General features: G+C 41.5%; 1 protein-coding gene across 1 annotated transcript; it reads left to right on the top strand.

The window, feature by feature from the left end:
• The first annotated feature begins 1,928 nt into the window (after positions 1 to 1,928).
• On the top strand, positions 1,929 to 21,658 carry LOC140731791 (uncharacterized). The gene is made up of 5 exons (XM_073053595.1): positions 1,929 to 1,998; positions 7,490 to 7,568; positions 11,088 to 11,146; positions 13,567 to 13,725; positions 20,907 to 21,658. The coding sequence occupies exons 4-5, from the start codon at positions 13,632 to 13,634 to the stop codon at positions 21,656 to 21,658; spliced, it is 846 nt and encodes a 281-aa protein (XP_072909696.1). The 5' UTR covers positions 1,929 to 1,998; positions 7,490 to 7,568; positions 11,088 to 11,146; positions 13,567 to 13,631.
• Positions 21,659 to 22,283: the final 625 nt, after the last annotated feature.

The following is a 22,283-nucleotide window of genomic DNA, read 5'->3' as shown; positions in this document are numbered from 1 at the left end:
GTCTTCCTTACAGAGTGGGCAAGTAGGAATTAGAGTTCCCCTAGGCAAAGTAGAATTGAGAAGTCGGATTAAAAAAAAGTCATAGAGAAGAAGTGGCAGGAGGATTGGAAAAATGAATTAAAGGGAAGGCATTTATTTTCTAGTCAACCACTAGTTAAAAAGGTCTCAGACTGTTACTCTTTAAATCATAGAGATATGGTGAAATTAACAAGACTTAGGTTGGGGCATTATGGGCTAAACTATTACTTATAGATAATAGGAAGACATCCGACTGGATTATGTGACTGTGGTAGTCCAGAGACCGTTCAGCATGTTTTGCTGAGTTGTAATCGACAGAAAATTGAAAGAAGAATATTGTTCAAGAGGCTGTCTGACTTAAATGTATTTTGTTTTTCTATTAAATCTTTGTTTGGCCACCAAGAGAACCACCATCTGATTGAAGAGTTTATTATTCAGTTTCTACGTGCAACTAGTTTATATTTGAGAATTTGAGTTTCTTGAAATTCTATGATTTATTGTACATCCTGCGGAGAACAGTAATACACCTAGATACGTCTAAACTGCCGGAAATAGAAGAAGAGTGCTGATCATGAAGGTGTTTTTACTTCATGATGTCACTCAGTCAAGCCACCGAAGTTCAGACGGAGTTCCGATGAATAAGCTCGCGTTTCTGTTTCAACATGGGAGTCTGCCGTTCAGTCATTGCCAGCGCTCACCGTGGCAAAATGTATGACCTGCGGTTTCACTCACAGTAAAACAAAGAGTGGTTCACTAATGCAAATCAGCAAGAAGGTATGACTCAGGCTCTGCTTTTGTCCACAAGCATCGCTGAAGGTGACTACAGCTCCTCAATCCAAGGAGCTGAGATCACTGGCCCTTGGCTCTAATCCACAGTGGTTTTGGGGTCATGAGTTGTTCAGGGGTTGATTGTGACACATCATCACATGCATCCCATCTAGTTACAAGAGTACTGCTTCTATCCTTCCTTAACACCCACATCCTCGTCTCTGTTTTCCCTCAGGCCCACAGTAAAAGTTCATTTTGTTGTACCATTTTCCCAAGAGGTGATTCATTTCCTGGTGGCCAGTGTGTCATGTAACTACTGGCAGCTGCGACACTGTAGCAGGTTGCCATTGGGATTGATACAGATAATTCAGGATGAAAGCCATCCTATTGAATGTTACAGCAGGTTCTCATCAATTTCCAAATTTAGTACAGCTTAATGCACAAAAATAGTCAATAATTTCCAGGCACAAATGAATATGTTTGGTCTCACAGCACTCTCATACTATTTTGGACTGCAATTATCTGGAGCAGCATTTAATTAGTCGGTGTTCTCTTTTTTTTTTAAATAGAATGGTCTTGTAAAGCTAATATCAGTGAGTGATTAATTCTACTCTGTCCCTGGCACTATATACGCTCATATAACTCACTATACAAAGTGACAAGCCAGAACGGGTCACATTATACACATTGAGGGAAGGGCTAATCTGTTTAAAAGGCTGAGATTCTGAAAGGTGTTCAGAGAGACTCTGAGAACCTGAGGTGAGTGACAGTGTGTCCCCCAGACCCGGACCTGTAGCAGGTCATTTGCTGACAACCTTTTGGCCCTTCTTAGTTCTTAAAGTTGTGGGTGACAGCTAGGATGATGACAATGGAAACAAGGATTCTGACATTTTCAAAGTAATATTTGACTAGAATAGGGGAAAGGCAATCTGAGAGCTATAGGATTGAGATTAATGATTTGGAAGAAGGAGTACCTTAAGATATAATTGCTGGTCCCTGAGAATTGTTAGAGTTTGGCTTTATCTGCGAGTGTTATTGAATAGTTTATTTAGTTCTATTGTATAGTATAGTTCAGTACTTCATAATTTTCAGTTTTAAAACTGTCAGCCCTAATACATGTACTGAATGTTTCTTTCAGAATGGTGCCCTTTTGGCTGTTGGGTGTGTTTTTCACCTGGCTTCACCTCTCTCAGATTTATGGAGTTCTGGCAGGTAAGAGTCTGATCAAAAATACCCCCGTTCTAGTAAAATATCTTGGTGTGGGAGAATCCATGACTAATTTCCCAGAAATGCAATTGCCATGAATTGGAAAGACCAACTGAGATACCATCAAAATTTCTTACAAATCATTAACACGAGAAATTCTGCAGATGCTGGAAATCCAAAGCTACACCAACAAAATGCTGGAGGAACTCAGCAGGTCAGGCAGCATCTATATAAGTGAATACACAGTTGATGTTTCAGGCTGAACCCCTCCTCAGGGCTAGAAAGGAAGGAGGAAGATGCCAAATAGGTAAAGCCAGGTGGGTAACAAAGATAAAGGGCTGAAGAGGTAGGAATCTGTTAGGAAAAAAGGGAAGGAGGAAGTGAGTTGATAGGCAGGTGAGAAGAGGTAAGGGACCAGATTGAGGAATAGAAGAAGAGGGGAGGGAGAGGGATTTTTTTTTACGGGAGAGGGATTTTTTTTTCAATACTCATGCCATCAGGTTGGAGGCTACACAGATGGAATATAAGGTTTTGCTCTCCACCCTGAGGGTGGTCTCATCATGGCACAAGAGGAGGCCATGGACTAACATGTCGGAACAGGAATGGGATTCAGAATTAAAAGGTTTGGCATCCGGGAAGTTCCAATTTTGGCAAGTGGAGCAGAGGTGCTCGATGAAGCGGTCCCCAGTTTACGATGTGTGTCACCAGTATAGAGGAGGCTGCATCGGAAGCACTGGACACAGTAGATACCCCAATCAGCTTGACAGGTGAAGTTTTGCCTCACCTGGAAGAACTTTTAGGGGGCCCTGAACTGAGGTGAGGGAGGAGGTGAATGGGCAGGTGTCACATTTTGACTGCTTGCAGGGATATGCGCCAAGTGGGAGAATAGTGGGAGGGATGAATGGACAAGGGAATCATGAAGGGAGTTGAGAGAAGTGGGGAGGTAAAGATATGTTTGGTGGTAGGATCCCTTTGGAGATGGCAAAAATTGTGGATGACGTCTTGGATTCAAAGGCTCATGAGGTGCTAGGTAAGGACAAGAGGAACTCTTACCACTGCTAAGGAGGCATGAAAATGTGCTGACAACGAGAAATGAGGGAGATGCAGATTAGAGCAGCATTGGTGGATCTTACAAATCAGATGTTCTGAAAGATGTAGCAACCATAATCAGAATGGAAATTATCATCAGCACAATAGCTACAATTAGAGCACTTTCTTTGAAAGTACAGATAATGACAAAATGTTTACGTAATAAAGGTAACTACAACATGAGAGTATCTGAAATATCATGTTAATCAGGGAAATGTGTACATACCACTTGAGAAAAAGGATGGGCTTCTGCATTGAAGCTGGATCACAGCATCATGTCTTATCCTAGAAATAACTTGGGACAATGTTTAAGAAACTAGCAGCGCATGTGCTTCCATTCTGTTGGTGGTGTGTTGCATTTAAGGTGCCTGTCTGTCAGTAGCATGTACCCATATGGGAAGTTAGGCATCACAGGAAGCAAGAGGCCAGGGTCATTGAAGGAACAGCGCCTGGAGACTGCAGTCACTAAGGCAGAGATCATCAGATAAGGAAGCAGAACCAACGAGGTCTCAGCCCACAGTAAGTGAACTTAAGAAACAATTGACAAATTGTTCTGTTAATTATATAGAACTAATGAAATTGATTATAACAATCTGCAAGCTGTGGTAGCATAGCAGATTACTTGCTGAACTAGAGCCCTAGAGAGGCAAGATTGAATCTCATCAAGGCATTAGGGGAATATTAATTAATTGTAGAATTCAAAAATAATTTCATTAATGATGACTATGGAACTGTATGATAGTTGTAAAAGCTTATCTTGTTCAGCAATTACCTTCAGAGAAGGAAATCCGATATTCTTAGCTAGTCTAGGCTAAATGTAATTGCAGGCAATCACTATGGTTGACTCTTAGTTCAATTCAATTCAATTCAAGTTTAATTGTCATAAAACCATACATGAAATCAACCTAAATAGACAAAATTACTCTGGAGTCAAAGTGGAGTCACAGTACCAACAGTCACACATAGCACAAAGCACACACAAGATAGCAAGCACAAATGGTACTACAATTATGCAATAGAAGAACCCCGAAACTCATACCATCAATCCACTGTCAACCACAATAGAGCCCGTCTCCTGCCAAATGAATACAAACTCAAACCTACAAGAGACACCAGGGCTTGAGGTGCAGACCTCAAATACAAGACAACAAGCAGATATAGAATATCAGTAAAATATAACGCACAATATGCACTTATACAGCCCAGACCCCCAGCTCATCGAAATCATTAGTTGACCACAATAGAGCACACTGGCCTCGAAGCGCGCCAGGTGACACTGCAGGTTGAGGCCCAGTCCTCTCATAAACGAGCACATATAGAATATTAGTAAAATACAATCACACAAAATATATATGTATATAGTTCAGACCCTTCAGTTTATTGAATTCTTCAGTTGATTACAACTGCGCTATGCCACCCCAGCTTGAATGCCTCTCCCCCAGCGGCTGTAAAGCAGGCGGGCCTCTGGCTTGAGGCCCTGAGTCCATTAAATACCGCCAAAAAAATCTGCAGTTGACCACAATAAAGCTTGTCTTCTGCTGACTGAAGTCCTGGGAGCACAGCTCCGACTCCATTCTGGACTCAGCGCCGTGCCACCCCTCACCCCCAGTGGAGCACGCCATCTTCATCCCTTGCTCCTGGCAGCTGCAAACGTACAACACTGTGGCAGCTCCCCCACCATCCGCCCCGCTGTCATCCAATAAATCAGCCGGTCAAGCTTGCACCATACCTGATGGTCAATGTCCATGGGAGTCTTGCGATCGCAAGAAAAGCGACCATGATGGCCACTCGCTACTAAGCAGTAAGCCTCCATCGACTCAGCGAGCAGCACGTTGCACAGCTCCTTCATCATCTCCGCCAGCGAGCAACTCAGTGGTGGTGCAGACCTGGAGTACTTTAAGTTCTTAATGTATAACAGGATCTTATGATCGTTAGAAATGTATTCAAATAGAACAGTAGCACCTATTGTTGATGCCATAGAGCTACTGAGACCGAACACGCCACCATCTTGCCAGAAGTAGGTCCCTCATTCAGGACCACTTAAGGACAGCCGGTAGCAAAGCCCAGTCCCATGAAGAAAATTTTATAAACGGAGCCACTTGTGCATCCAATGCACTACCTGAGATAACGAAGGCAACAAGTGCAGAATTCGGAGAAATTATTTCATGCTATTAACACAAATCTCCCATTGTATCACATATCTCAGTGCATTCCATATTGGCCTGTGAATGCAAAGTAAGTTATGCATAATGAAAAGTGCTATCAAAGTGGACAGACATACCATGCATGATATTTACTTGCAATCAAAATGAAAATTGTAACTCCAACATGACTTTCAAATTCAGAATATATTTGGGGATCTTAAACAGCATTGAGGTCCATCAGATGACAAAAGAGAACTTAAATCAGGACTCAGCATGGCATTGTTGTACAGGATCATTTTTATACTTTGTTTGCTTTCTTTACCAGAGGGCATTGCCTGTGTCTGTTAATTTTTGCCTTTGTGTGAGACTTTCATGTAATCCTCCAAAGTGGAACCACATAATACCATAGACTATTTTCTTTTTGCTCACAATGAACAATCACACTCTGTCAATTGTGTGTGTTCACTTAAACCAGCATGGCAGACGGGTGAAACCTGTTCTAAGGTTAGAATACTGAAAGGCCTAGAGAGAGGATGTGGGGAGTAATTTCCAATAATGGAAGAATCTAAGACTAAAGGACCTCAGAACAGAAGATATTACTTTAGAATGGAGATGAAGAGGAACTTCTTTAGCCAGAGGGTGATGAACTATTGGAATTTATTGATACAGGCAATGAATATCAAGTCAAGTCACTTTCATTATCATTTCGACTATAACTGCTGGTACAGTACGTAGTAAAAATGAGACAACGTTTTTCAGGACAATAGTGTTAAATGACACAGTACAAAAACTAGACTGAACTACTTTAAAAAAAAAACAACACAGAGAAAGCTACACTAGACTACAGACCTACCCAGGACTGCATAAAGTGCACGAAAACAGTGCAGGCATTACAATAAATAATAAACAGGACAATAGGGCAAGGTGTCAGTCCAGGCTTCGGGTATTGAGGAGTCTGATAGCTTGGGGGAAGAAACTGTTACATGGTCTGGTCGTGAGAGCCCAAATGCTTCGGAGCCTTTTCCCAGACGGCAGGAGGGAGAAGAGATTGTATGACGGGTGCATGGGGTTCTTCATAATGCTGTTTCCTTTGCGGATGCAGCGTGTAGTGTAAATGTCCATGATGGCGGGAAGAGAGACCCCGATGATCTTCTCAGCTGACCTCACTATCTGCTGCAGGATAACACAGTAGAGGCGAAATCATTGGGCAATATTTTAAAGCAGAGCTTGACAGGTTCTTGATTAGTAAGGGCATCAAAGGTTATATGTAGAAGGAATGAAAATAGAGTTGAGAGGGAAAATAAATTAGCCATGATCAAATGGTGGAGCAGATTCAATGGGCCAAATGGCCTAATTCTGTCCGTATGGTCCAATACAGCATACAAAACACATTGAATTGAATTGACTTTATTTCTTATATCCTTCACATACGTGAGGAGTAAAAATCTTTATGTTACCTCTCCATCTAAATGTGCAATGTGCAATCATAGTAACTTATAATAAATAGAACAGTCAATATAATTTAGAGTACACTCAAATCAGTGTGAGTTCATCAGTCTGATGGCCTGGTGGAAGAAGCTGTGCCGGAGCCTGTTGATCCTGACTTTTATGCTACGGTACCGCTTCCCGGATGGTATCAGCTGGAATAGACTGTGGTTGGGATGTTTTGCATCCCCAATGATCCTACGGGCCCTTTTTACACACCTGTCCTTGTAAATGTCCTGAATCATGGAAAGTTCACAACTACAGATGTGCTGGGCTGTCCGTATCATTCTCTGTAGAGTCCTGCGATTAAGCGAGGTACAGTTCCCATACCAGGCAGTGATGCAGCAGGTCAGGATGCTCTCAATTGTGCCCCTGTGGAATGTTCATAGGATTTGGTGGTCCATACCAAACTTCCTCAACCGTCTGAGGTGAAAGAGGCACTGTTGTGCCTTTTTCACCACACAGCCGGTATGTATAGACCACGTGAGGTCCTCAGTGATGTGGATGCCGAGGAACTTAAAGCTGTTCACCCTCCCAACCCCAGATCCATTGATGTCAATGGGGTTAACCCGTCTCCATTCCTCCTGTAATCCACAACCGGCTCCTTTGTTTTTGCAACATTGAGGGAAAGATTATTTTCTTGACACCACTGTGTCAGAGAGATGACTTCTTCTTTGTAGGCCACTGTTGAATTCAGCTGTTTAAGTCCTGAACAACAATTATTGACCAGAGATACAAACTATGGCAGCAATGTAAATTGTATGTCTGTTGCATTTTAGATTCTGAAGCTCTCCCTGCACATATTAGTATACAGGATTCCACTGGTCTAGTGGAAAAAGGCTACCTCAATGATGAAAAGTAGGTATTGACCTGTGTTACCTTCTATTCACATTAACTTGTTTGTAAATAGAGACAATCATAGGAATAAAATTCCATTCTTTCTGGACTGCAGTAATAATGGATATCAAAATCACTTACATACAATAGACAGAATATATATAAAAAAGACCCTCCACTACAGTTGTATTTGCCTCACATCCATCAAGTGGACATTTTAGTCAGTAGCTGGTAAATCTAGGCCTTTTGTCATTCAGATTAATGGTGACTCAAAATTAATACTGAAATCAAAACCTATAGTGCCAACTAACAAATTAGCATCATTTGTTTGGTCGATCACTGTTTTGTGTAGTACAATCATTTTGGTGCTCTATACAAATCTAGAACTAAACAGAATTTATGTATATAGTTGAAAAGGAATGATATTGCAATTGGTGTGTTTAGTTTTATGCCTTTGCAATGCTATGAATCAAATACAGTTTGTATTAGTTGAGAATGTTCTACTGTTTGAGTTCAATGTAATATCAGAGAATGTATAGAGGATACAACTTGAAATTCTTACTCTTCACAGACAACCAGGAAACTGAAAATACCGTAAAGAATGAGCGTCAGAAATGTCAAAACCCCATAGCAACTGCCCTCCCATGCATAAGCAGCAGCAATAGCAACAAATCCTTCCCCCTCCCCCTCCTCCCAATTGCTCCAGTAAAAGCATGGACTGTCTCCTGCCGTGCAAGCCGTTGAAAAGCTTCCAAAGAGACCATGATCTAGAGTCCATCACAAGACTACTGCCCATTCCAACACTTCAACATCTCAACAGGCTCAGACAGTGGTATTGCTCCTGCAACAAATGAGAGTGGAGACCAGCAGGTCACTGTTTCGATGTTATAATATGCCGTGTTGCTCGTCCGAGACCCCGGGCTCTCAATCACCATCAAAAGAGGGAGGAAAGGGGAGGGTGGTGGAGGGAGAGAGAGAGAGAGAGAGAGAGAGAGAGAGAGATATCATACAAGGACCTCCTTTTGACAGCAGCATGCTCCACCTGCTGCCTCGACATTTCAGGCAGCGACATTGACAAGGAATTGTGTCATCCATAGGGCTGCACCCCAAAGGGGCACATTTTCTATGCCTCATCTGGAGATATTGAAACGGCTGGACGCATGGCGAGTCCAACCCACCATGCAAGGAGAACCATAGTTCGCACTGCAGCTGTAGATCACGGACCTCGACAGAGCCCCAATCACCTTGAAAAGAAAAGAGACACACAAGGAAAAAAAGAAGAAGCTGTTTGATGGACAAAATGAAAGAAGTTGCCTGGGTCTACAGAAACCTCTGACCATCTTCTATACCATGGTTCAAATTAACTCTCAGTATGATAGCCATTTGACTTTAGATAGCTATCTCAAATAGAGACATGGCCTTTGTACAGCACCTCAGTTCTGCAGAGCCCATCACAATCATCTATACCACTGTGACAAATTGAAAATGAGTTTGGTAATATTATTTATAAAAGGATGTGAGCATCTGCAGCCAATTAATCAAAGGTTTTCTGTGTTTACCTCCATTGCATAATGAGTTCAATTAATTTAAAATTTTCTCCTGTGTTATTTTTGAACTAAAACTAATTTGGGAAGTTATCTGTGAAAGTACAGACAAAGCTGCATTAATATTCATATATTTAACATCTGATTCTTATAAAGCCACTTGCAACTATAAACACTTTACGAAATTGATACATTCTAATTCAAAAATGAGAGAAGCTCAAAAAACAGAAAGAAATGCTATGTGAGTAGATCTATTAGAGGGCATGAGATCTTATAAGCAGGCATGAGAAGAGCTAGGATGGTGGGTGGGCAGTGAGCTGGTTGGGACACCAGTGGAATTGAATTGAATGGTACCTTAGTAGAAGAGGAAAGGGAATGCATCAGCTTGCATGTGTTGGTTATTTTTGGTCCATTGGGCCATATGGTTGCAGTGATACAACTTTCTATTTTAACCTTAAGTGCTTACTAAAATGCTCAGATCAAGTTTGTTCTACACAGGCAGCCACTGTGAGATTCTATGCAAAATTTCCATTGATGTAGTTTGCTGGAGTAATCCAGGAGCAGACTGTTTCTGATAGATACGTGAAGGCTGTTATAATAGAGAAAACAGCAATTAAACATTTTGGACATGGGTCATTCCTACAAGTGGTTTGAATGATACATCTTTTCAGATTCATTCTGGAGCAGAATGGTGCAGGCAGAGGCAAGAGAGATAGGGGTAGAAATGGAGTAGAGAATGATGGTCAGGTAGAAGAAGAAATTGTGAGAGATGGGAGATGAGGGCAAAGAAGAAGATGGGGAATAGCAAGGTGAATTTGGAAAGCAGATAGTATGGGAAGAGCAGTACAAGACGTTAGAAGATGAAGGTCTGGAAACAGCAAGAAAGTAAGATGGGGAAGCTACCCCATTTGAGGGTGGGGAAGGCAGTTAAATGGTCTTCCTTCAGTTCCCTAAACTAGGATCCCTCATGTTTGCTAAGCAAAGGAGAACTGGTTGTTTTAGGCATAGATCAGAACAGTGGGGAAGGAAAATTACCTTAGCTCCCCCAAATTCAAAAACCAAAGAGCTTGATAGTTTCCTCAGAGAACAACAGTTCAAACTCGAGGCACTTGTGAATTCTGATGGATAATTAGGATAGCTGTCAATAAAGAGATGCAAATAGAGAAAAGAACAACTGAGTTGGAACTATTTGATTTAGAATGTTATTGTAATTCTTACTCTGATTAGAGTAAACATTTTGCTGCACCATCCCATGGATGACATGGAAATTATTCCATGGAAAGTCTCAAAAACATAACACGTGTGCTTTGATGCAGCATTACTGATAACTTGGATTAAAAGGCTTTGTCACCATCAGTTCTATGCTCATAGCAGGGTACTGCTTGTTGTTAGTGTGATTTTCAATATCTTTAAAATAAATGCTTAGCCAATTACATAACTGTTGTTTTACAAATAAGATCTGCAGTACAAGCTTGTTGCTAAATTTATAAAACTTAACTTTCTGTCAGAAGGGTACCTTGGTCTGAATAGTGATAAAAAATGTTAAGAATAGTCCGCCAGGAAATCGGCAGAAGCAAATTATTTGTGTTTCCTAAAACAAAGTGAGATTTAGGACTATTACATTACTGAATGATAAGATAACATAGGGATGTTAATGGACAAAGATTATTTTATTAAGCGGTCCAACTTTAATGAGAATTAGGGGCTAGATGATTCTTAAATGAGAATGAACTTGAAAGCTGGCTTTATTGGAAAAGTTGAAAAACTGGAATGGGCTCCTTGAGACTATTAAGATATTTGATAGTTAGGATTTGACAGGGGTTTATTGATGGTCCAGAATTTTCTATTGTGAAAATGAAATTTTTGCTTCACTCACAAAGTAAGCATTGGTAAGTTGTAAAAAGTCAATAAAAACTATCATGCATGTCAAGAATTCTTCTACAATGACATTCAAATTGTAGGATCACTTCACCCATTCATTTTTTTATTCTTCTAGTGGAATTCAACATTCTGAGAATCTTGACAGGAACACTGATGGTCACCAAAAGAGTACCTGTGAGTTTAAAAAGAATGTTAGCCAAAAGCCAAATATTTGTGAGAGGAAAGAGGGAAAAAAGCAAAAGGAAATGCCTTTGTCTATTACTGAGCTGCCATCAATGCCCAAACAGTGATCCCATCTCCAGTGGTGCCAGTTGCTAACTCCATTTGAAGCATATCAGAACTTGATGGGCTATAGAACAATACAGCATAGTCCAGTTCTTTCAGCTGTTGATGTTGTGCTGACATGTTGACCTATTCTAAGATCAATCTATCCCTTCTCTCCTACATAGCCCTTCATTTTTCTATCATTCGTGCCAATCTAAGAGTTGCTTAAATGCCTCTAAAGTATCAGCGTCTACCATCATCTCTGACAGTATGTCCAATGCACCCACCTCTCCCTGTGTAAAATTCTTACCTCTGTCTTACTTTCCTCCAATCACCTTAAAATGCCTCCTCATATTAGCCACTTCCCCCGTTGGAAAATATCTCTGGCTATCCACTCGATCTATGACACTTATCATATTGTAAACCATTATTAAGTTACCTCCCATCCCCCTTCACTCCGGACTGCAAAGCCCTAACCATTAACCCTGAATTCTTCCTTTAAATTTGACCTTGCAAAATATATCACTTCACACGTTTCTGGGTTGAACTCTATCTGCTGCATCTCAACTTAGCTCTCCATCCTGTCAGTGTCTTGCTATAGCCTACAAAAACCTTCTGTAATATCCATAACTGCACCAACCTTTGTGTCATCTACAAACTTACTAACTCACTCTTCCACTTTCTCATCCAGGTAACTTATAAAAATCACCAAGAGCAGGGATCCTAGGAGAGAACTCTATGGAATATCACTGATCACTGACCTCCAGGCAGAATATGCTCTGTCTACAACCTCCCTCTGCATTCAATGGGCAAACCAATTCTGTATCCACACAGTCAACTTCCCCTAGATCTCATGCCTCCTGACTGAATGAGCCTACCATAGTGAACCTTATCAAATGTCTTACTAAAATCCATATACACTGCATCCACTGCTCTACCTTCATCAATGTGCTTTGTCACATCCTAAAAGAATTCAATCAGATTTGTGAGGAATGACCTGCCCCTAGCAAAGCCATACTGACTATCCCTAATCAGACAATGCTCTTCTAAATGTTTATATGTCCTGATTCTAAGTATCTACTCTAATAATTTGCACAACACTGAAGTAAGACACACCGATTTATAATTTCCAGAGTTATCTCTACTCCCTTTCTTGAGTTAAGGAATAACATTTGCCTCCCTCCAATCATTTGGTACTACTCCTGTGGCCAGTGAGGATGCAAAGATCATTGGTAAAGGTATAGCTACCTCTTCCCTCATTTCTTGAAGTAACCTGGGTTATATTCAGTCCTGTGCTGCGAATTGATCTCTCCTAATGTTTTCAACAGTTCCGGCACATCCTTTATCTTAACATTGACATATTCCAGCATATTAGTCTGTTTTACACTGTCCTCATAAACATCATGGGCAATCTTACTGGTGAATAGTGAAGCAGAGTATTCATTAAGGACCTCCCATAACTCCTCCGACTCCAGGTACATGTTTCCTCTTCAATCCCTGATCAGTCCTACCCTCACTCTAGTCATCTTCCAATTCTTCATGTATGTGTAGAATGCCTTAAGGTTTTCCTTAATCCTACTCATCAAGACCTTCTCATGCCCCTAATGTTCTAAAGCCCTGTCTTCAGTCTTCTTTCTTCCTCTTGACTAGATATTCCCCATGTCTTATCATCCATGGGTCCTTCATTTGACTATCCTTTCCCTGCCTTATTGTGACAAACCTATCTAGAATCCCATGCAAGTACTCCCCAAAAAACCTCCATATTTCTGTTATGCATTTCCTTGAATACATTCATTCCTAAGTAACTGCCTGATAGCATCATAATTCCCTCTCTCCAAATTAAGTACTTTTCCATACCATCTGCTCTTATCCATCTCCAAGGCTTTGATAAAGGTCAGGAAGTTATGGTCACTGTCTTCGAAATGCTCACCCAAATTATGTTCCTTAAACCGGAGGGTGACAGCATTATTGTTCATTGGAATAATCTGCTGTATTCTGAGTACATGGATGACAATTAATCAACTCTGCAAGAAACCAAAGAGAGCTCAATAAAAACTCTGTATTATGAACTATATAACAATTTTACAAATCTTGGGACAATTTAAATTCCTTACTTAATGCTCATCTGCAAGGGAAAAATATGAAAATTTCAGTGGAGAAAAAAATAAGTAAACCAAAATATATTTTTTAATATTCATTGGGGCGTACAGAGAGTTTAATGTTTACAGAAAATAAGATTTGGAGAGATTAATACGAGCAAGAAATGGGGATATCAAATTTAAGATTACTTAAGTATACTTGTTTGAATCTAACTTTACTTTTGGTCTTAGTTAAAAGGTGTGGCACCGTTCCCTTTGTTGCACATGGGTCTTATGTGCTATTGCATAGAAAAGCTATGTGGACTTGTAAAAAAAGATATGAACTACTGGGAAATGAAGCAATCTTCTGTGATGCACAGGGTCGATGGAGCCAAGCACCACGATGTTTGCGTAAGCACACTAATGTTAAATTTTCACAGGACCAATTACATAACTTTCCCACTAAATATAGTACATAGCCAATTGTAACTTCTATCTCTCTGGCAGGAGTCATTCCATATTCCAGCATCAAGCAAACCATCCATGATGTCTGTTAGTGTTTTCACTACATGAATTATGATAGAAATTAGGCCAGGTTGAACTTGGAAGACTGGTAATTCAGAATGCAATCAATATCCTTTGGGATATTGGAAAAGCTGGATGCTAGAAAAATGCAACTTCAACTTAAGAACCACAAACAGAAAGGAAGGAAAGATTTTTCCTATGTAGTAAAATTATCTCCAGGTCATAATGACAGAACCTACAGTATATGCATCCCTACACAGAAGTCAGAATTTATGATGCCACTGAGGTCGTTGTTCATTGAGTCATAGAATTGTACCAAATGGAAACAGATCATTGGGACTAATTCCTTGAAGCCAACCAGTGGGAATCCGGTATTGTAATCCTTTAGCCCACCACTTGGTCCATAGCCATCTATGAATTAAATATTCAAGTGCTCATCTAGATACTTCTTAAATGCCGTCAGCAATCCAGCTTCAACCTCTTTCTCAGGCAGTGCATTCTAGCTACTTGCCACTGTCTGGGTGAAGAGGTCCCTTTCATACCAAAGCTAAATCTTTACCACTATACTCTTATTAATAAAGTTAGAGTTTTCTTCAAATTCTTTCTCTATCAATTTTTGAAGCTTATTCATGTTAGTCAGGAACATCTGCAAACCAGCTAACATTTGCCCTGTCCCATACACCAGCAGATGCACCTTCCTCCTTATGTTGAGAGCTAAAAGATGATGTATCAGAGATGAGCAGAAAGCTAGATATTACGTTCACATGAAGACAAGGAATAACATCTCTCCTCGCTGATAATCAATATTCTCACACCTCAAGGATGTGTGCTTAGCCCATTGCTTAACTCTCACTACACCCATGATTGTGGGGCTAGGCACAGCTCAAATGTCACTGATAAATTTGCTGATGACATAGCTATTGTTGGCAAAATAAGGATCTAATACTTTGTTGGCAGAATTTCAGATGGTGACAAGAAGGCACATAGGAGCGAGATGTATCAGCTATTTGAGTGGTGTCATAGCACAACCTTCCACTCAATGTCAGTAAGAACAAACAGTTGATTGTGGACTTCAAAAGGAAAGATGAGGCAACAACATATCAATGTAGTTACAAAGAAGGCAAGACAGTGGCTATATTTCATTAGAAATTTGAGGAGATTCAGTATGTAATTAAAGACGCTTGCAAATTTCTACATTTGTACTGTGGAAAGCATTCTAACAGGCTGCATCACTGTCTGGTATGGTGAGGGGACTGCACGGGATTGAAATCAACTTCAGAAAGTTGTAAACTCAGTCAGTTCCATTATGGGCACTAGCCTCCCTGCATCTGGAATACCTTCAAGGAGTGATGCCTCAGAGAGGTGGTATCCATCATTAAGGACTCCCATCACCCTCTTCACATTACTACCATCAGAGAAGTAGTACATTGCAGTACACAACTACAAATTACAGTAAGAATGTTCTCCATGGTACAGCTGTAGAAATTTGCTAGTCTTTGGTGTCATATCAAGCCTTGTCAAGCCACTGATGAAATTTAGCCACAGTCATGATTTTTTTGTAATTGTATTAATATGTTGGGCCCAGGATTGCTCTTCAGAGAAGTTGACACCCAGCAATTTGAAACTGCTCACTCTTTCTACTGCAGATCCCTCGAAGAGGACTGATGTGTGTTCCCTTGTCTTCCCCTTCCTGAAGTCCACAATCAATTCCTCAGCCTCACTGATGTTGAGTACAAGGTTTCTGTGGTGACACAACTCAACCAGTTAATCTAACTCAATCATGTATGCCTCCTCGTCAGCATCTGAAATTCTGACAATAGTTGTGTCACCAGCAAGTTTATAGATAGTGTTTGATCTTGTCTAGCCACACGATCATGGGTGTAGTGAGAGTAGAGCAGTGGACTAAGCGCACATCCTTGAGGTGCGACCTGGTTGATTGTCAATGAGGAAGAGATGCTCTTTCCAATTCACACTGACTGTGATCTCCCAGTGAGGAAGTCAAAGATCCTGCAGCAGAGGGAGGGAGAGAGACTCAGGTTTTGGAACTTGTTGATTAGTACTGATGATATGATAGTGTTGAACGCTGAGTGGTAATCAAGAAACAGCAGCCTGACATAGGTATTGCTAATGTCCAGCTGTTCCAAGGCAGAGTGAGATTGCATTTGCTGTAGACTGACTGTGATAAGAGGCAAATTGCAGCAGGTCCAGCTCCTTGCTTAGGCAGGATCTGATTCTGACCAAGACCAGCCTCTCAAAGTGCTTCATTATATTAGCTTTGAGTGCAAATGGCGACAGATGTTGAGGCAGCTAACCTGCTCTTCTTGGACATTGGTACGATTGTTGCCCTTTTGAAGCAGGTGGGAACTTTCAACTGCAGCAGCGAGAGCTTGAAGATGTCCTTAAACTCCCTTGCCAGTTGGTTGGCGCAGGTTTTCTGTGTCCTACCAGATACACCATGCCTTGAGAGGGTCCATCCTCTCGATAGATTATCCGACGTTGGCCTCTGAAACGGAGATCACAGGGTCACCAGAAGCTGCAGGAATTCACACAGGTGTAGATTTATTCTCCCTTTCAAACCGTGTATAAAAGACATTGATCTCACCTGCAAGTGAAGCATCACAGCTATTCATGTTAGGTTTCACCCTTTAGGTATGTCCAGTGTTTCTCGAAGGCATACATTCATCCACCCAGAACTTGATAAGATTGGAGACAGCTGTGGTGTATCCATTCAGATTGAAAGATGAATCCTTAAATGTAGTCCAGTCTGCTGATTCAAAGTAAGTGTTCCTCTGCCTCCCTTGACCATACCTTCTTGGTCCTCACCACTGGTGCAGCAGTCCTTAGTCTCTGCCTATATGCCCGGAGTAGAACTACAACTAGGTGATCAGATTTTCCAAAGTCAGAGTGTGGGATGGCACACTAAGCATTCTTGATGGTGTATAACAGTAATCCTCTACTTCTACAGGTGATATGTTAGTGGTAGTGGTCAGAGACTTCTTCAAGTTGGCCTGTTTGAAATCCCCCACAATGATTGGAAAGTCATCAGGCTGCATTGTTTTGTGATTGCTGCTCATGGTACTCAGCTCCTCAAAATTCAAATTTTAAAGTAATATTTATTATCAGAGTACATGTCATCACATAAAATTCTGCGATTCTTTTTTCTGCGGGGTTACTCGGTAAGTCTATAGAATAGTAACCGTAAACAAGATCAATGAAAGAGTAAGAGCATAGAAGACAACAAAAAGTGCAAATGCAGCTATAAATAAATAGCAATAAATAACAAGAGCATGAAATAACAAGATAAAGAGTCCTTGAAGTGAGATCATTGGTTGATGGAATATCTCAATCGATGAGTACAGTTATCCTCATTTGTTCAAGAGCCTGATAGTTCAAGGATAATAACTCTTCTTGAACCTGGTGGTGTGAGTCTTGAAGCACTTGTACCTTCTACCTGATGGCAACACGTGCATGGATTGGGTGGTGAGGATCTTTGATGATGGATGCTGCTTTCCAACAACAACATTTCATGTGGATCTCAGCGGTTGGGAGGCCTTTACCCGTGATGTACTGGGCCGAATCCACTACCTTTTGTATGATTCTCCACTCAAAGGCCTTGGTGTTCCCATACCAGGCTGTAATGCAGCCAGTCAATACACTTTTCGCTACACATCTATAGAAGTTTGTCAAGATTTTTGATGTCATGTCAAATCTCCACAGGTTCCTAAGGAAGTAGAGGCGCTGTCATGGTTTCTTTGCAATTACACTTCCAAGGTCGTCTGAGATAGTGACACCCAGGAATTTAAATTCACTGACCCTCTCCACTCTGATCCTCCAATATGGGCTGGCTTATTGACCTCTAGCTTCCCTCTCGTGAAGTCTACAATCAGTTCTTTGGTCTTGCTGACATTGAATGAGAGGTTGCTGTTATTATGACACCACTCAGTCAAATTTTCAACCTTCCTCCTGTATGCTGATTTATCACCACCTTTGAAATGGCCCACAACAGTGGTGTCATCAGTAAATGTGAATGTGGTGTTGGAGCTGTACTTGGCCATACAGTCATAGGTGTAATGTGAGTAGAGCAAGGGCTAAGTACACATCCCGGCAGTGCACCAGTGCTGATGGAAATCGTGGAGGAGCTGCTTTTGCCAATCCAAACTGATTGGGGTCTGCAGGGAGGAAATCCAGGATCCAGTTTCACAAGGAGATATTGAGGCCCAGGCCTTGGAGTTTACTGATCAGTTTTGAGGGGATGATGGTATTGAATGCTGAGCTGTAGTTGATAAAGAGCATCCTGACGTATGCATCTTTGCTGTCCATATATTCCAGAGCCAATGAGATGACATCTGTTGTGGACCTGCTGTTGCTCCAGTAGGCAAATTAGTTTGGATTCAAGTCACCACTCAGACAGGAGCTGATATGCTTCAACACAAGCCCCTCAAAACACTTCATCATTGTGGATGTAAGTGCCACTGTGCGCTAGTTATTGAGGCAGGTTACCACGTTCTTCTTGGGCACTGGTGTGATTGAATTCTGCTTGAAGCAGATGGGTACCACACACCGCTGAAGCGAGAGGTTGAAGTGAATATACCAACCAGTTGGTCAGCACAGGTCTTCACTACTCAGCCAGGTACTCTGTATGGACCAGATGCTCTTGATGGCAGCCCACACGTCATCTTCAGATACTGAGACCAAAGGATCAACAGATGTGTGGGTGTATGATGGTTCCTCCATGTCCTGGCAGTCAAAGCAAGTGTAGAAAGCATTGAACTCATCTGGAAGCAAAGCTCTGCTGTTCCCATATCACTCAATTTAATGCTGTAAGAGGTTATGGCATTCAAACCCTGCCATAGCTATTGAGCATTCCTCATTGATTCCAGTAGTCTGGAATCTCCACTTTGCTTATGAGATGGCTTTCCAGAGATCAGGCCTGCTCCTCGTGTAGCATTCTTGATCTCCAGACTTGAATGCCTCTGATCTGGCTATCAGCAAATTCTGGCTTTCATGGTTCATCCAGGGTTTCTGATTGGGGTAAACCCTGAACGATTTTGTGGGTACACACTCATCTACAGCTGTTTAAATAAAGTCTGTTATAACCCTGGTGTAGTCATTCAGATCGACAGATGAATGCTACAACATGGCTTAGTCCACTGGCTCAATGCGATTCTGTAATTGTTCCTCAGCCTCCCATGACCACCTCTTAGATGTCTTAATCTCTGGAGCCTTGCTCTTTAGGCTCTGTCTGTATGCGGGTATTAGGAGTACAGCCAAAGGGTGCAATTTGCCAAAATGCAGTCTCCGAAAGGAATGGTAGGGATTCCTTATCACAGTGTAGCAGTGGTCTTGTGTGTTGGTACCTCTGGTTCAACAGGTACATGCTGATGATAATTGGGCTAGGTTTTCTTCAAACAGGTCTGGTTGAGGTCTCCGACTATCATTTCCAATGCATCACAATGGGCAGACAACATTGTGTAGTGTTGCAAGTGCTTGCTCACAGGTGGCCGCTGGGGATATATAAACTGCAGTCAGGATTATGGATGAGAACTTCCGAGGCTCATAGAATGGTCTACAATTGATCGTTAGATGTTCTAAATCAGGGGAACAAGAGGCTAACATAAACGCCCCACCCCCATCAGTACACTAAAGAGAATTGACCAAAAAGCACACGGCATTACCATTTCCCTCACCAGAGTTCACGGTTCGATCCATTCTGAAAATTGTAAAACCTTCAGGTCCAATTGCTGTGTCTGCTGTTGGCCAAGTCTCGGTACAGCAAACAACTGAGATCTGCGTCCTCTGCCTTTGAAACAATGGCTTTGCCCTGAGATTGTCAATCTTATTTTCCAGTGACTGCACATTCACCAACAAGATGCTGGGCAGAAGAGGCCTCATCCTTTTGCGTTTCAGTCTGATTTGGATCCCCGCTCAACTGGCACGTTTTCGGCCATGGCAGTGACACTTAAAGGTGCCACACTTAACCACTCCACTGAAGCTCATGGTTTCTGCTCCACATTCAGTCCTCCAGTGCCCTCCTGACATTGGCCAGAGATGAAATGTGCACCACTACCAGGATGATAGTGGGAAGCTTCCGCAGCAGATAGAATAGATCACACTTGACCACTACATGTTCCAAGTCGAGTGAGCAGGACTGATTCAAAACCATCATGCCTGTGCACCATGATGAGTTGATCATCAAACATACTCCACCTCCTTTACCTTTAGAAGAGTCAATCATGCAGTCTATTCAATGCTGTGTTCAAAATGACATGGGTTAGCCATGTTTCTCTGAAGCAAAGTACACATTGGACACTTGATGTCCCTCTCATACAACAATCTTGTTCTGAGGTCTTCAATTTTTATTTTCCAGAGCCAGCAGGATAATTGGGAGTAGGGATCTAAGTTCTCTGCATTTCAATCGTGCAGTTCCATGCTTCTGTTTTCTTACAAGGGAACAGCACTCACAGCCTGAATCTGCTGTCTGGGATCCACTGATTTTGAGGATCATTATATTTTTTAAATGTCTTAAAACCATATTGCTTGCTGCAGTACCCATGGCGTGACTGTGTAGAGGTACACAGAACTATAAGATGTTTTGATAGGGTGATTGCATGCAGGCTTGTTCCCCTCAGACTGGGTGCAACTGGAACTAGAGGTCATAGGTTCAGGGTAAAGGGTGAAATACTTAAGGAGAATCTGAGAGGGAGCTTCTTCATTTAGAGGGTTATGTGAGTGTGGAACAAGCTGCCAGGGGAAGTGATAGATGTGAGTTCAATTGAAACATTTAAGAGAAGTTTGAATATGTACAGTACATGGATAAGGGAGGTAGGGAAGGCTATAGATTGGGTGCAGGTGGATGGGACTAAGCAGAAGACCAGATAGATTAGATGGGCTGAAAGGCCTGTTTCTATCTTGTAGTGCTCTATGACCCTATGCCATACATATCCAAATACATGCCTGGAATTAATGGCTTGCAAGAATTTTGCACTCACTTTATAGAAGAAAAGATACTGGTTCATTAAATTTAAAAAAAATCAGGTTTTTAACTAAACTTTGTATTTTGCTTCCAGCAACACCAAAGTTCTTTCCAGGACCTAAAGGTGACCCAGGTGATCCTGGTCCAATGGGAGCAAAAGGTGAACCTGGTGATGCAGGATCTACGGGACCAGCTGGACATTGTGGTATTGCTGGAAGAAAGGGTGAAAGTGGTGCAAGAGGTCCCAGTGGGACTCCAGGAACAAAAGGAAGCACAGGTCCCCCTGGACTACCAGGACTAAGAGGTGCAAATGGCATGAATGGCCTCCATGGTGCAAAAGGTACTGATGGTGATCCTGGAGAAACTGGGCCCCCTGGAGCTCAAGGCACACAAGGAAAGCCAGGATACAAAGGAGTAGCAGGTGATCCCGGAAAACCGGGTGCTCCAGGACCCTCTGTTACTTGGAGTAGGTCTGCTTTTTGTGTCAAACTTGGCACTGGCAGTGTTGTCGGTAACCAACCAATAGGCTTCTACGAAATTCTGTATAATGAAGATGGCGACTATAACACTGAGACCAGCACATTTAATTGTCGCATTGCTGGTGTCTATGCATTCCATGCATATTTTGAAGTGAAAACAAGAAATGCACAGATCGCAATAATGGTAAATGACCAACGTATTTACCACAATTCCCAGTCATATTCTTCATATCCTGAACTGTCAACTCTTGGAACTATTGTGAAGCTTAAAGTAGGTGACAAAGTTTGGGTAGAGCCTATCAATTCTGATACTGGTATTTGCCGTAACAGTTATTTCATGGGTTACTTGATTTATGACCGCAAATAAAAATGCAATTATTTGCAGGCACAATTTCACATTTTATTTATATCTAATTCCAGCATTGATCTTAGCAACCACCTATATTCACTATTTTCATTAGCATGTGTTATATTTTTATAATATACCCATTAAACTATCTGAAAACAATAAAATGTCCTTGACTCAGTTTTACAGATCTGAGAGTATGGGATACCTTATTTATCTGTGGGCTTTTTTTTTGCAAGGAAAGAAAAACCTAAGTTTGCTTCAAGATTGCCAGTTTTAGACAAATTTCCAAGCTTCCCTTTATCTTGCAGAGGCTCCACTGATAAACTCCAAACTCTTCTTATGAGGAAAGTCACACCTCAAGCTTTAAAGTTTGATCAGCAATTTGATCTGTACAGTATAATGTCAGACTGTGAAAGCAGGGAGGTCAGAAAGCAAAAGTGACCACTACATGTGTCCCATCATGAAATGTGAATGTCAGAAATATCAGCAAAAGACAATTTGAGAGGAACAAGTCCTTAATGTTGGTAACGATATGGTGGACCGTTGTTGTACCTGATAGAATTGTATACTCTGTCACATTGAACCTGACCTTAAAAATACATTATCAAACATTCTTAGGCATGTAATGAAACTGATGGCTTTT

This window comes from Hemitrygon akajei, chromosome 8 (genome assembly GCF_048418815.1).
Source record: "Hemitrygon akajei chromosome 8, sHemAka1.3, whole genome shotgun sequence".
Taxonomy (NCBI): Eukaryota; Metazoa; Chordata; class Chondrichthyes; order Myliobatiformes; family Dasyatidae; genus Hemitrygon; species Hemitrygon akajei.
The sequence above is the reverse complement of the archived record's forward strand: the minus strand, read 5'-3'. Positions and strand labels throughout refer to the sequence as shown.

Excerpts from the sequence above, each read along its gene's own strand:
- LOC140731791 (XM_073053595.1), top strand. The coding sequence starts at position 13,632 with ATGTGGACTTGTAAAAAAAGATATGAACTACTGGGAAATGAAGCAATC. Across the intron at positions 13,726-20,906 it reads CCAAGCACCACGATGTTTGC|CAACACCAAAGTTCTTTCCA; the intron begins GTAAGCACACTA and ends TTTTGCTTCCAG.